This window comes from Equus quagga, chromosome 10, assembly GCF_021613505.1.
Source record: "Equus quagga isolate Etosha38 chromosome 10, UCLA_HA_Equagga_1.0, whole genome shotgun sequence".
NCBI classification, from domain to species: domain Eukaryota; kingdom Metazoa; phylum Chordata; class Mammalia; order Perissodactyla; family Equidae; genus Equus; species Equus quagga.
In genome coordinates, this window is record NC_060276.1 from 37,681,423 (window position 1) to 37,696,038 (window position 14,616).

Here is a 14,616-nt window from a genome sequence, read left to right on the forward strand (position 1 = left end):
AAGAGAATCCAATGAAATCAATTTGCCTTTGGAAAAACAACAGGATGCAACATGCAATGTGTTCAGTGAGACCAATGGGACACAGGAAGCCCATGTCCCTCACTTGATGCCACTGTCCCCACAGCAAGGGGAATGCTTAAGGACAACACTAGCTAGGGTGCTGACAGGATGAAAGAAACCCTTTGTCAGGCAGAGTGGGACTACAAAGCCCCCAGAGCCTTCGGAAAGTGGATCTTCCCCAAACAACCCAAACTTCCACATCTGGTCCTCAGCTGAGCTCCAGGCTCTTCCTTCTGCCTTCCCTTTTCCCTTTCTCCCTCTCTAACCTGCTCAGTAAGAGGTATAATTCACTTGGGTGTGATGATAGAGAGGAAGACCACAGGTGACACTGACAATGCTAATGCTGGCTTTGCCACTGTTTGCCCATCATAGGTTTGATACTACGTATAGCTGCCTACTTTGGAACTATTCACTTGGAGACGTGCGGCAACTCAGCCCCTGGGTTCTTTCTACTCCAAGTCAGTTCCTTTGCTTCTCTATGTGGAGGCTCCTTCTTATGCTGTTGGGCCACCTCTCCTTTCCCAAGTCTGTGTTTGGTGGATTGCCTTCTAATTCCTGTGGACAATGTTATGAGATGTAAATATGGGCTTGCCATGATGTTTGTGATGAAGAGACAATGAGGTGAGAGGGTGTGTGTGAGTACACAGCCCACTGGGTGCTGGGTCATCCATCAGGAGGGTGTTTCTACTCTCAAACTCCTTGATCTAGATCAGATGTGACCACACTGCAAACCAAGAGCCTTGAAGAGAGAAGAAATAGTCAAGCAGCAAGGCAAGTGGATGGAGAGTTTTCACCATGTGAGGAGGGTGATGACTGAGTGGTAAGTCTCAGCTTCCACTCATGATGTTTGGGTTCTGAGGTGGGGGAACACTTGCTGCCTATACGTGAGCCTTAGGTCTAGTATGTGGAGTACTTGTTCTTTGCATCTCCTCCTCCTCCCACTTCAGTTCGGGGCAGCAATATCTGGACCGAGCTGATTTTTCCCAAAGCCCCTATTTGTGCCATCACCAGGACAGCTCCCAGGGGTGGCTGCACTGAGTTGACTAACTGGGACGCCTTCTGTTTGGGGGCTGCACTTGACCTTGTTCTTAGTAGTCATCCCCTCCTGTCTCCAAGCCTCCTGCTAGACTATTCTAGGCCTGCACAGTCTTTTACCCCAGCCTTCCATGGCCTCTTACTTCAGGCAGCTCTGTCAATGCTCCCTATGATGAACAAAAGAAAGACTTTATCTTCATTTTCAACCTCCACTTCAACTAAGCCAGAACATCCATGCTTCTAGGTCACTGTGCCTCTAAAGCTTTGCCTTAGATCCAATGTGATTCTTTAATTGGTTCTATTTATCACTTGTTTGCTATTTTTATCTTACAGTCGTTCACTGACTCAATCACAATGTGTTGTCAAAGGCATCCTTTGTGGGACAGCCCCTTCTGAAGGCCAGCTATCTTTCCCACTGGCTTGTGCCAGGTAGGACACAGTGGTACAGCATCGGCTCCTGGTAAACCAGGTGCTGGCAGAATGGGGTAAGCACTAAGGCAGCAGAGCTCTTCCCTCCATGTCTCCAGGGTCCAAAGGGCCTCCGGCACACTGAAAACCGAGGCTGAGCCCTACCTGCCTTGATCATTGGAGGTGGAAGAGGCTGGCTGGCGGGTCTGGAGAAGACCATCTTCCTGGAATCCAGCAGGAGGCGGCAGTACCCCGCAATCAGGCAGGCAAAGTTGGTGGCTTCGGGCCACTCCATCAACAGCACCAGAGGCTGGGGGAGAGATGGGAAGAAATATGAGGACACAGGAAGGAAGGAGGCAGGTTCAATTCCTGGAGGATGACAGTGAAGAATCGATGACTTGCATAGTTGTGGGAACCATACTTTCTGAACCCAAAATTGAGGCACATGGCCTGCCAAATAATTTCTTCTGATTTGAAAATTTATTTATAGTAAACTCTTACCCAGGTGTCAAAATTAAATCAATCTTTAATTACACAGTTAATGAACCACCTTCACTGAGAAAGACTAAACTTATATAACATCACATGATTGCTGTGTGGCTGTATTTGGGTTTATCAGGGCTTGGCAGATGTACAGGCCAGCTGGGAGAGCTGGAGGGAACCTAGGAGCCAAGGCTAGACTGGGGAACATCCTTGATAGGAAGTTCCCTGAATACACAAACTGTCTCTTGCTCATCTCTATAACCTGCTATGATACCCAGAACAGCTTCCCAGACATGGACACTCCATGCAATCAAGTCCTCACTGGCACCGTTCAGACCTTCACGCTCTCTCCTCTCTCCTCTATTTCCTCATCTTGAGGAAGAGTCCTCAAGATGTTAATTGGTGCTCCTTAAAAGAGTCCCTTGGTCAAATACATGTGTGAAACACTGGGTTAAACAAAGCTATGCAGATAGTTGTACTTATGGGAATTCTCAGATCCTTCAATATATTAACGTGTACTGTGAAACTTCAAGGGGGGGGGGCTTTAGTATTCCAACTTTTCCAAATTATTTGATCAAAAAATCTATTTTCGTAGAACATCTCATGGTAGTGACATTTTTTTTAACCCACTTTGGGAAATACAAGCAGAGTCTATTGACTTCTGTCCCTGACCCTAAATCAGTCAAACTAATCCTGGGGTTAGCTAGCTGACTGCTTCAGAGGCCTGGCAATGATATACCAAAAAAAAGATATAATAAAAAAAATCATCACCTGTTCTAGAAACCTTCCAATATCTGTGTTATAATTTTTAAAGTGTGGCTTGAAAATAAGTTTGGGTCAGATTGAAGTCAGCCATGGGAGCATTCTCCCTGAGATAGGGCAGGGACCTCCAGATAAAGACCACTGATGACAGTGACCACTGATGACACTGGCTGAAGAGGGAGCCATGGGGCCGTGGGTCACCTTGACTTTTGGGGGTTCGAAGACCAGGCATTAAGAGCTAAAAGAATTAAAAAGAGGTAATGAGTCCCTTCTCTGACCAGTGAGGCGGCTACTACAATGGTCTAGGTGAGAGGCGATTAGGGCCTCTACTAGGGTAGTGGCAGTAAAAAGGGACGTCATGAAGACTTGGTGGAACTTGGTTACCAACTAGACTAGCCTTCTTTGGCTGGATCATCACCTTGGGAACAATTCTGAATCCAAACCAGCTCAGCTTTTAGCTAAAGTTGCACCAGTTTTCTTTGCTATCTCCCAGGATCGTGACACATAGCTTCAGCTGAATATTTTGTAGTTCATATAGACCAGAGGTTGGCAAACTTTTTCTGTAAAGGGCTAGATAGTAAATATTTTAGGCCTTGTGGGCCACACAAGCTCTGTTGCAACAACTCGGCCACTGTAGTGTGAAAACAGCCATCAGCCATCGATAATCTGTCAGCTAAACAAATGGGTGTGACGGTGTTCTAAGAAAACTTTATTTACAGAAACAGGCTGTGGGTCAGGTTGGGTTCATGGGTCATAGTTTGCCACCTTATCTAGGAGTGAAGCTTATTTCCAGCTAAATACAATAGTTTGTATTCGTTTTCACACCTTTCAGCTTGTTTCCTTTGCTAACAGTAATCCCCTTCTCCTTTGGAAATTCTTCTCTTGGCTTTTGTTTCCATGAGGTGATATTGTGTTCTGGTTCTGCAGTCTCTGATCATCTCCAGCTCTCTCTTTGGTCAGCTCTTCTTGTACAACCTCCCAGCCCAGTCCAGGCCCCAGGCTCAGTCCTCAACTCACCGTTCTTCACCATCAGGGCATCAACTTTCACCTCTGTGCTGGGGATTCAAAAATCACCATCTCCAGTCTATTTCCCTCTCAAACTCTTTACCTATCTCAGAAGTCATACAGTGCTGTGTCTATATCACACAAGCTTGTGCTGGATTGAATCCTATCTTGACTTGTTTAATAGTTATTGTGTATCCAATTACACTGCATGCCAGGGTAATGCATTTGGATTCTGCCCCATAAGCAATGAGTTAATGATGTCTATGGAGCTCATGCGATACTGTAGGGAAGAAAAGGAACTGTCTATACTCCAGTGAGAAACAGACCAGGTATGAGATGTTATCTTTGGGTCATTATTAGGAAGGGTCAGAAGGGATGTTTATACTTTTGGTTAATGGATGCTTCTCAATCACAACAGAATGGTCAACCTTGTGTACAACAAAGTAGAGACAGAAGGGGAAGGGTATGTGGGTGGGGGCAGAGTGAGATACCCCTTTCTGCCTCACTCCCTGCCACCCATGGCAGAAGAATCCACGGAGGTTTGGGTGTGGGTAGCTGCTACCACCATTACTACGAGGGTCCAAGACTCACTAGGCTTACCTCAGGAGCATTCACAGACATCACAGCTATCTTTGTTGCCACTGCTTTATTTCAGGCCCTCAACATCTTCCTCTAAGACCACAATTTCTCGAAGTATGTGTGAATGGTCACAGGTGTGCTGAGATGAGATCCTGAGCCCCTCAGCCTCTGGGTCCTGTTGCCTCTGGCCACAAGCTGCCTCAACTGTGTATTCCAGTGTGCCACACAAATCATGGCATTTTTTGTGATACGGAAAAGGTGGGGACATACTTACCTCAGGACCTTGAATAGCCTCCTGATTGACCTCCTTGCCCCCAGTCTCTACCCACTTCACTCCACTTCACCTCCATATGGTTTCCTGAGGTGTGTTCTAAACCACAACTCTCCCTGACACTTCAAATCTTCAATAGCTCATCACCTAAACCCCAGTGCCTTCCAATGTCACACAAAGCCCTTGAGGACCTGGCCCCATGCTACAGCTCCAAGCATATCTCCCACTTAACCCTGCCTGTGCCCTCCTCCCATCACTGTCCATCACCTTATGCTCCAGCAATGACACATCATTTATAGTTTGTCAGAGATGTTATGTTCTTTTACCCCTTCATACCTTAACCTATGTTGTTCCCTCTGGCTGAAATGCTCCTGTGCCCTGCTCTGTCCACTCAGCAAGCTGCTACGCATTGTCTAGATGGCTCATGGACAGCATGACCCACTGAGAAATGCAGCTATTCATCCCCAAACAGAGCCAACACAGTTCCTGACTGCACGGAACTTATAATCTAGCAGGAAACAAGATGAACCAAATAATCACACAAATGAATGTGACTGCAAGGTATGATCAGTGCTATGAGGGGAAAGTACAGAGAGCTATCAGAACATAGAATGTCCTGGATCAGCGTGTGGGTGGGTGGGTGTGGATGTGTGCATGTGTGACTAATTTGGTTTCAGAAGCTGGAGAGAGCTTCTTTGAGAAAATGGCAGTGGCTGACAAATAGAACGAGGGACCATTTGACCAAAGTACAGGCTGACTGGCCGGCTGACTGATGGACAGACTGACAGACTAACTGGTTCCAGGGCAGTCTGACTCACTGATGCCCTGGCTGACAAGCTGGCTTCAGGACAGGCAGAATGCCTAACAGCCTGATATACTGACTGGTTAGCTGCCTGGCTGGCTGGGCAGCTGGCTAACGGACAGATCGGAGGCTGAGTGACTAACTGGCTGATTGGCTTAACTGGCTGGCTTCACTTCAGTTTCCCCTCTTATTTCTTACCCCCAATATAGCCCAATGTCGGTAATAAAGCAGCACAAAGGCAAAATCTTGTGCACAGAGAGGGCCAAGTGCATCCCCAGCTGGCTCAGCATAGCATATCAGGAGCCTCTCCTCTGCTTCCCCACACAGCCAACTGGGCCCCAGCACGGGCCAAATGCAGCTTGTAAAAGGAAGGCAGATGCGCTTTTTGCCAGCAGGGGTAAAAACCAAATCAAAGGCAGGCAAGCAAAGAGGGTGACTAGGTTTTCTTAGGAACCTTCAAAAACAACATTTTATTTTAAACAGGATTTTAAGCAAATAGGATGTCTAATGTAATACTTGTCCCTACAGCAAGCACTAGAGCAATAAAGTTCAAACATGAGAATAGGAGAGACATTGGGCCACAAGAGATCCCTTGGGACATTCCTTTGATGGTTTGTTTTACCCCCTTGTGTGCTTCTGTGGTAATGGGGTATGGCAATGGCCCAACGGTATCTCAGTGTCAGACTGCTGTCTCTTGGAGAAAGATACCTGCATACTACCTTACGTTCACTCCACTACGAGCAAGTAAGCTGAGGAGAACTATAACTAAATATGCCCGAGCCATCTTCAAATGCAAAAGAGAAAAGGAGAATGGAGCTGGAGGCATGGCCAGTCATGAGAAGGTACAGCAGGGATTAATCCGACATGCTTCAGCCCCATCTCCTTCCAAGGGTGCTCTGGGAGTCTGAAGGCACCCGGCACTTTGGGAGCCAGCTAGGGAGGGGACTGGCCCTGGGGTAATGTCAGCTCACTCTAGCATCCCTGAAAACAGGAGAAGGATGGGAATGCAGGGGGTCAGAAGGGGAAGGGTACAAGATGATGGTCCTTGAGTCCCAGGGGACTGGTACATTTGGATTCTTGCCTCCACAGCACTGGGAAAGGCTAATCGGGCATAGCCAGCCAATTTGGTGGGCAAGGCAGAATATCACATTGAGGCAGTGGTTCTCAGGCCCGAGGCACATTAGAATTACCCGGGAAGCTTTAAACACCTATATACCCCTGGCCTCACCCCTAGGCATTCTGGTTTAAATGGTCTGAGAGGAAGGGCCCAAGCATCCAGTGGTTTTTAAATCTTCACACATAATTCTAATGTGCAGTCAGAGCTGAGAAGTACTGATTTAAGGAAATAGTCTTAGTTTCACCAGGCCCTTCCAGGATATTCCCAGACCAGAGTGGCATATCTAGGGGGAAATGAGCCAAATCTGGCTTCTAACTTCCATGTTCCTTGTTAAGGAAATTCAGTCTTCAGTGTACCCTATGCAGTGGTGTGCTGGTAAACGGTTAACAACCAGCTCTCTGATTTGTAGTGTTTCCCTGGCGTATATACTCCCGCCATGGCCACTTCCAAGTTATCAGTGTGATATCACTGAAGGCAGCGTGGGGAGAGATGTGCCCATCTGGCTCTTACGCTCCTGTGCAAACTGGTTCCAGCACGACACTGACCCTAAGGATAGACTCTTACTGAGCCCAGGGAAGCCATTCTCCAGCAAGGAGCTTCCCAGACTCTGTCCTCCCAAATCCTTCCCATTATGTACATTTATGGAGAGAGGCACCCCTCAGTAACCACAGATACTGCTGATATAAAGCGCCTCCAGGAAGCTTTTCTTAATCCCCCAGCCAGAATTAATTTTACCCTCTTCTGTACTCCAACATGCTCTTGGTACCCTCCTACGGTGCCTCATTCAGTATGCCATGTATTGGTGTACTTCTTTCTCTCCTATAAGACAGGAAGCTTCTTGAGGGAACAAGGAGCCATGTGTTTTCTTTTCGTTCATCTTTTTATCTCCCACCGGGTTTAGCATGCTTTCTAGCAACAGTAGGTTCTTACTAAAAGACTGTTAAATGGAAACCTGGATCTTTTTGCTTCCTCAATCTTCCTCTTTTCCTCCCACCACTATACATCATTGATCCTGCCTCAGCCACTGTATCTGAGAAGGGGCTAAATACCTCCCTGTCCATTTCAAAGGGCAATGACTTCTAACCAGTGATGCACACAGCAGACATCTCTGATTACAGATGCCCCTGATTTTATGTGGCAAAAGTTGCATGTGAGTAGACCATTTATCAACCAAACCCTATCTTTACTATAGTGTAGGAGAGCTTCCTACTTGAAGGAATCTTATGGTGTATTAGTTTCCTGTTGCTTCTGTAACACATTATCATGAACTTAGTGGCTTAAACAATATATATCTATTTTTTTTTTAAGATTGGCTCCTGAGCTAACAACTGTTGCCAATCTTTTTTTTTTTTTTTGTGCTCCCCGAATCTCCCTAGTACATAGTTGTTTATTTTAGTTGTGGGTCCTTCTAGTTGTGGCATGCGGGACGCCGCTTCAACGTGGCCTGACGAGCCATGTCGAGCGCCCAGGATCCGAACCAGTGAAACCCTGGGCTGCCAAAGCGGAGCACGCGAACTTAACCACTCGGCCACGGGGCCGGCCCCACAATACATATCTATTTTCTTACAGTTCTGGAGGTCAGAAGTCTGACACGAGTCTCACTGGGCTAGAATCAAGTGTAGGCAGGGCTGTGTCCCTCCTGGAGGTTCTAGGGGAAAATGGATTTCCTTGCCTTTTCTAGCTTCTAGAGGCCACCGACATTCCTTGGTTCATGGCCCCTTCCTCCATCTTCAAGGCCAGCAAGGTCAGGCTGAGTCCTTCTCACATCGCATCACATTGACCTTCTCTTCTGCTTCCCTCTTCCTCTTATAAGGACCCTTGTGATTACACTGGGCCCACTTGGATAACCCAGGCTAATCTCCCTAATTTAAGGTCAGCTAATTAGCAATCTTAATTCCATCCACAACCTTAATTTCCTCCTCCCATATAGCACAGCATATTCATGGATTCAGGGGACTAAGGCATGGACATTTTTGGAGGCTATTATTCTGCTTACCTCACACGACAAATCTTTTTACAAAGCAGAAACATTCTAATGTAAAGTGGATAATTCTCCTCTGGTTTTTCATATGCATTTTATCAATTGCCTAAAGTAGGGCATATCTGAACTATCTACCACATGATGGCTGCATCATCTACCTAACCATTCTCTGTTTCCCACTCAGCAAAGTGCAACCTTCTCCTAGCCCTCTCCATTCTCCAAAATGATCTCCCATTTATCCCCTAATGTATTCTCTCACCTCTCCACCCTCCCATGATTTGGACCCTCTGTGTGCTGCACACATAGCATCGTTCTTTAGTGCATTCAGGATACAGGCAGCGGGCAATAAGGGTTAGGTATGATAAGACGTGTGCATTGTATGTGCAAGAGAGGAATGTGTGTAGGGATATGCATCCACACTCAGTGATTCTATATGTTTTACATTCACTCTTTTTCATTACCGCTGCGTTCCTCCAGCTCAGGCCCTGCCCTTATCACTTCACCCCCGCACTAGCACCATGATCCACTTCTCGCCTCCCCAGTATCACACTAGCCTTGCTCCCATACATCTGGCACACTGGTCCAAGTCAGCTTTCATTCTCTCACTCCTCTGCTCAAGGGCCTACAGTGGATTTCCACTATTCTATCACATTGCATCCAAAATCCTCGGACTGGCCTTCGAAGCTTTTAACCAGCTTGTTCTGCTCACCCCAATCTCTCCAATCTCTTTTCTCATTATTCTCCTCTCCAGCCAAGCAACTATGCTTATCGACCTGCACATATGGTTTGCTTATTTCTATGCTTGCTCTCTGCCTGTGAACACATCCCACTTCTCTCTGCTAATCCATGCCTATCACTTCAAGATCCAGCTTAAAACACTCTCTTGTGGGAAGCCAGTTCTGGTTAACCCTTTCCTGTTCTTTTGTTCCATGTTCCACATCATACTTATTTACAAAATTTACTTCATATTAACTTTTTTTCATTGCTGTTTCGCTTTTGAAAAAATTGCAGGTCTCATTTGTTGAGTACTTACTATGTGTCAGGCAGTGTGCTAAGACATTTTATGTTCATTTTCTCATTTAATCCTGAACGACAACCTTTTGAGAGAGGCACTCCACTTTGCAGTTGGGGAAATCAGGGTTCAGAGAGATTAAGATACTTTTTAAAGGCCGCACAGTTATGAAGTGGTAAAGCTTGGATTTGAATCTGGTCTGTCTGATTCCAGAGCTCCATACCTGTTCTGATGTTGTGTTATTAATGCAGGTCATGTGTCTTTGTGAGTCTAGTCTCCCCAGTAAGAGTGTAGCCCCTCCAAGGCAGCATTCATGCCCACAACTGAGGCTGGATTGCCACCAGAAATGAGAGTAGTGCTCCTCCCTCAGGCAACACCCACTAACCCCCTGCTTGGCCTAGTTCCTCCCAGAGCTCTGGTCCCAGAGATGAGTGGTTCTCAAACCTGGATGTACTACAGAATCTCTTGGGGAACTGAAAAATAAGTAAATCATGATGCCCAGGCTGCACCCCAACAAATTAAATCACAATCTCTGGGAGCAGGACCCAGGCATCTGTATTTTTAAAATGCTCTCAAGGAAACTCTATTGTGCTGCCAATGTTGAGAAGCAGCTGTAGAACACAGAGGGAGACTCAGTTGGAAAGCTGTTTTTTCTGTTTTAAACCCTTTCTATGTCTCAGGAAGCCACATCTCCCCTGTGTGTCTTGTCTTTCCTGCCCCCTCCCTACCTGTCCATTTGGTTTTTCACCCAACAACATCTGAGGAGGGCAGCAATCATTGGTTGAGGAAATGGCCACAAGCCAATTAAACATCAGCTCCGGGCAGGTTCCTAAACCAATGGGAATCCTGTGAATCACAGGTGGAAAATTAACATATGAAAGCTTTCTGGGTTTCACAAAGATAAAAATAAGGTAAATAACTTGCTCTTTTAGAAATAGCAAACACTCTACCTCTTAATCTGCTAACAACATCTCCCCCTGGGAAATCCTTTAAGAAAGGAAAGTTGCACCTCCTCTAACAGCTTCCGCCAGCTGGCAGGCAGGCCTGACCCCCACCCACACTGGTCACTGGGTGTTCAAACAGGAGAGCCATGGAGGGGGCGGCTGACCACGGCTACAAGACTGCACAGGTGACAGCTGCTTGCCGGTCTGAAGGAGCTGATCTATGGGAAAGGTTCTAAGGTTCTGGAAGGGTTGGAGTCTGAGAGGTGAAATGGGGACTAGCCCCTGCCTGCTTCTTGTCTTCCCAGGCCCCCTCGGTTCTGTCTACATACTCAGACACCTCCTTTTCCATGATTTCAAGTGTGTGTGTGTGTCTATGGCGGGGCTCCTCAAGTGGTATGCACATATCCCTTCAGCCTCTGGGGCAGCCAGGCAAGGCCCGGGGTGGCCAGAGTCTCTGGGGCTGATCCATTTACCCCAGTGTTCACAAGAATGTAATTTTCTGTGTGTGCGGCGACACAGGAAAGATTGGGAAGCGATGGCCTGGGGGTAGCTCCAAGTTCTCCAATTCCCCTGCCCTCTGTTGAAGACCTCTCGTGAGTTGATCTGACACTTCCTAGCCTTTCCTAGCACTGGCTGACCTTAATATGTGATCAAGACAGCATGTCCCACAGGGTTGAGAAGGGAAAGAAAGATGAGCCCAAAGGGGCCCAGGGTCTGAACCACTTCCGAATCACTGAACCTCACTTAACAGGCTCAAACTCTCTTTCTCAAATGTACGTCTTCCTCTGTTCTCAAGGCCTGTCCCGAGGGAGAAAGAGCCCTCAAAGCTGGCCTTACCTTGGCATCCATGATGCTGGTCTCCACCCGGGCCACGCCCTGGTTCTCCCGGAACAGCTGGATCTTGCTGATCTTGCTGAACTCGGACAGCACAGTGGTGAGGTTGGTTTTGAGGTCAATAACATGGCTGATGCCATGACGGGGTCCCACCAGGAGAGTGGTGGCCGACTGCTTCTCATCCTGGTGCCCAAGCATGGCAGGCAGCATTCAAAGAAAGAAGGGCAGGGGAGGTGGGGAAAGGAGGCAGGAGGAGGAAACAGAAAACAGGCAGATTGGACCAGTTCTGCTGGGAGATCTGGAAACATCTGGGGCTCAGAGTCAGGGCGGGAGGACAACCTTGAGAGAAAAATGATCTGGGACACCCTTATTCCTGGGGCAGGGCCCTGGATCATTGCTTTAAATGGAGACCTTAGTCTCAGTAGTAGGTTGAGTGAAGTGGACAGCAGAGGCTGGCTCTAGCAAAATCGTGAACTAGGTGAGGTTTGCTTTGGTGCTTTTGCAGCATCCTCTTCCTACCAAGCCCTGGGGATTTTCCATTTGTTGCCGCAGGCCTCACAAGGCCCCCACCCAGGGCTGTGCCTAAACAGTGGCATCCTGTGTTTGATCTTTATCAGCTCCCCCCTCCCACAACAGCCACTCAAACTTGCACTTCTCATTGGTGCCAAAAGCTCAACTGACAAAGTAACTCTGCCTAAGGTGTTAAGGGCTGACTGGGTACTTAATGTGGGGGAGGGGTCTCCCTTCCTAAGAAGGTATTTGTCCTTCAGTAGGCACCAAAGCAATCTGAACCTAAAGGAATGGCCTATAAGAATTTCAGCAGTGGTGGGGACTTTTCTGGGGGTGGAGGAAGAGGGTAGCGGGCCTTTGGTGATCCTCAAATCTCAGCATATAAATAGTTATATTTGCGCATGATGGACTGGATTCCCTCAAGTGGTCCTGACAGGCTCCTTGGCGCCATGAAGCCTGAGCCCTATGCTGGCCCATTCACTGTATTAGCATCACCCTAAGGAGCCTCTTCCATCTGCTATAGACGGTTTCTTTGATAAGCGGCTTTCTATCAGTGTACCCCACGAGCATGACAGCGTGTTCCCCAGAGCATGAGAAGCACCTGGATCCAATTAGCGTGATGATTTGAATTTCTTTTCACCACAGCTCACTAGGGTAAACTAGTAGAAGGCAAAGTCTTTAGGGGGGCCAGCTGTGCCCCGCCTGCCTGAGAGGAGGGGTTCTTCAGTGGAGGTCCTGGACAGGCAGGAGGAAGTATGTGGACTCAGGAAGCCTGGGGTGGGGGCTCTGGGGGTATGGGGAAGAGCAATGAAATAGAGCAGGGGTTGGCAAACTCTGGCCCCTCACCAGTTTTTGTACAGCCCATGAACTAAGAATGGTTTTTAGATTTTTAAAAGGTTGGAAAAAATTCAAAAGAACCATGTTTTGTGAGATGTGAAAATCACATGAAATTCAAATTTCAGTGTCCATAAATAAAGAGATATTGGAACACAGCCACGCTTATTTGTTTATGCATTGTCTACGCCTGCTTTCGCGCTACAATGGCAGGGCTGAGTAGTTGCGACAGAGACCCACATGGACTGCCTGCAAAGAATAAAATACTACTATCTGGCCCTTTATGTGAAAAGTTTGCTGACCTCTGAAATTGAGGAAAGAGGACACAAAAGGGTCATGCAGGGATACTAAAAATAAATATTGGCTCCTACTTTACCATTTTGCCAGAGGCAGGACCAGAGCACCAGGGGAGGCGAGAGGGAGAAGCAGGAAGAGGAGGAAAGACCTTTAGAAATACTCGCTGATGGAGAATGCTACCCTAAAGTTCTAATGGAGACCCTCCTACCCCCAACCCAAGGACAAAGGGCTCCCACCCCCACCATTGCCCTCACTGACCAGGCCCACAGTGTTGAACAAAACGCCTGTGAAGGTCGGAAGTTCATTCAAAATTCGAAGATACTGGAGCTTTGCCTGAATTGCAGAGCCCTGTGGAAACAACCCACCCCGAAATATGAGACCCCTGAGTTGCACAGGAAAAGCAAACTCATGTTCTCAGGAAGGAGTGTCGACACCTTAAGATAGGCACTAGTCAGACTATTCAGCAAGCCGCACTGTGGCAGTGTGAGGAGACCCTTGGAAAAACAGCAAGAAGGTTCCAGTTTGGATAGCTCTTGCCTATAGCATCTCAGATCCCTTTCTAAACTTCTCCTGCCTCCTGATTTTCCTTCCTTAAGAAGTCAGCTTACTCATTTTGTTTTTGGGTTAATTCCAAGAGCTTTCCCTGACTCTGATACCCCACCTCATCTATACCTCTCTTGAGATCCCCAGTAGCCACGGAGGTACGGTCCATCCCCAGCCGGGGGTCCCACTTAATACCTTTAATCTTGAGTACCCCTAAGTCCCAAGCCTGCTCTTCCTCTGGCATTCCCTCATAGAAAAATCTCTATCAGTGGTACCGGCATCCCCTGGGCATTCAAGCCAGAAACCTGGGAATCACGCTAGACTCCTCCCTCGTCCTCTCATCTGAGGGCCACCACTCACCAAATCATCTTGAGTCTACCTCCTAACTCCCTCTCTAACCTATCCATCTCTCTTCTCTAGCCCTACAGTCATTGCCTTGATGTGTCAGGCAATCCCGTGTCAGGGTGGCATTCAGCTTACCTTCAGTACTGACACTCCTTTCCCTCAACCCCTCCACACTGCTGTTAGAGGGAGCATCCTAAAACATATGTTTAATCACATCAGCTGCCTGCTCAAACCCCTCAATGAATCCCCCTTTCCACGGCATACAAGGCACTCCATGAATTGGCTCCTGCCAACCTCTCTGGCCTTCTCTCTTGCCCCCACCCCACCCCAGGCATGTTCCTTTCACTCTCTGTACTTGCCTGTGCTGAACTATTTGCATTTCTTTCCATGCACAATGTTCTCTCATATCCCTAGGTCTTTATACAGATGGATCACCCTGAGTGGGAAAGTCTTCCTTCCCCCAGCCCCAACTCATCTAGACAAATTCCTATCTGTCCTTAAAGACCCCACATCAAATGCACCAATTCCTGGCCTTTTCCACTTCCCTAGGGCTGGCCTGGGTGTTCCTCCTCAGGGCTTCCAGAGCACCCAGGCCTGGCATACCATGTTGTGACTGACTGTCATGTTTCCCCACCATCCTGTGCCTGACTAGAGGGCGGAGACCAGGTCGTCTCCATCTCTGTTTCTCCAGCCCGAACACTGGGGAGGCTCAAAAAATGTTTGCTGAGGAGATGGTTAGGAGCATTGATGCTCTCTGTTGGGAAGAAAATAATCTGATTAAATATGCACAGCAA

At 47.6% G+C, this 14,616-nt stretch overlaps 1 protein-coding gene across 1 annotated transcript in view; it reads right to left on the bottom strand.

Moving 5' to 3' along the window:
• The window catches only part of FRMPD3 (FERM and PDZ domain containing 3), a 76,228-nt gene that overhangs the window by 13,195 nt on the left and 48,417 nt on the right, over positions 1 to 14,616 (bottom strand). Inside the window, exons 11-13 of the mRNA XM_046672727.1 lie at positions 13,193 to 13,282; positions 11,297 to 11,476; positions 1,669 to 1,813 (exon numbers count right to left, since the gene is read on the bottom strand). Of these exons, the coding sequence (XP_046528683.1) occupies positions 1,669 to 1,813; positions 11,297 to 11,476; positions 13,193 to 13,282 (415 nt within the window). The remainder of the gene's footprint in view (positions 1 to 1,668; positions 1,814 to 11,296; positions 11,477 to 13,192; positions 13,283 to 14,616) is intronic.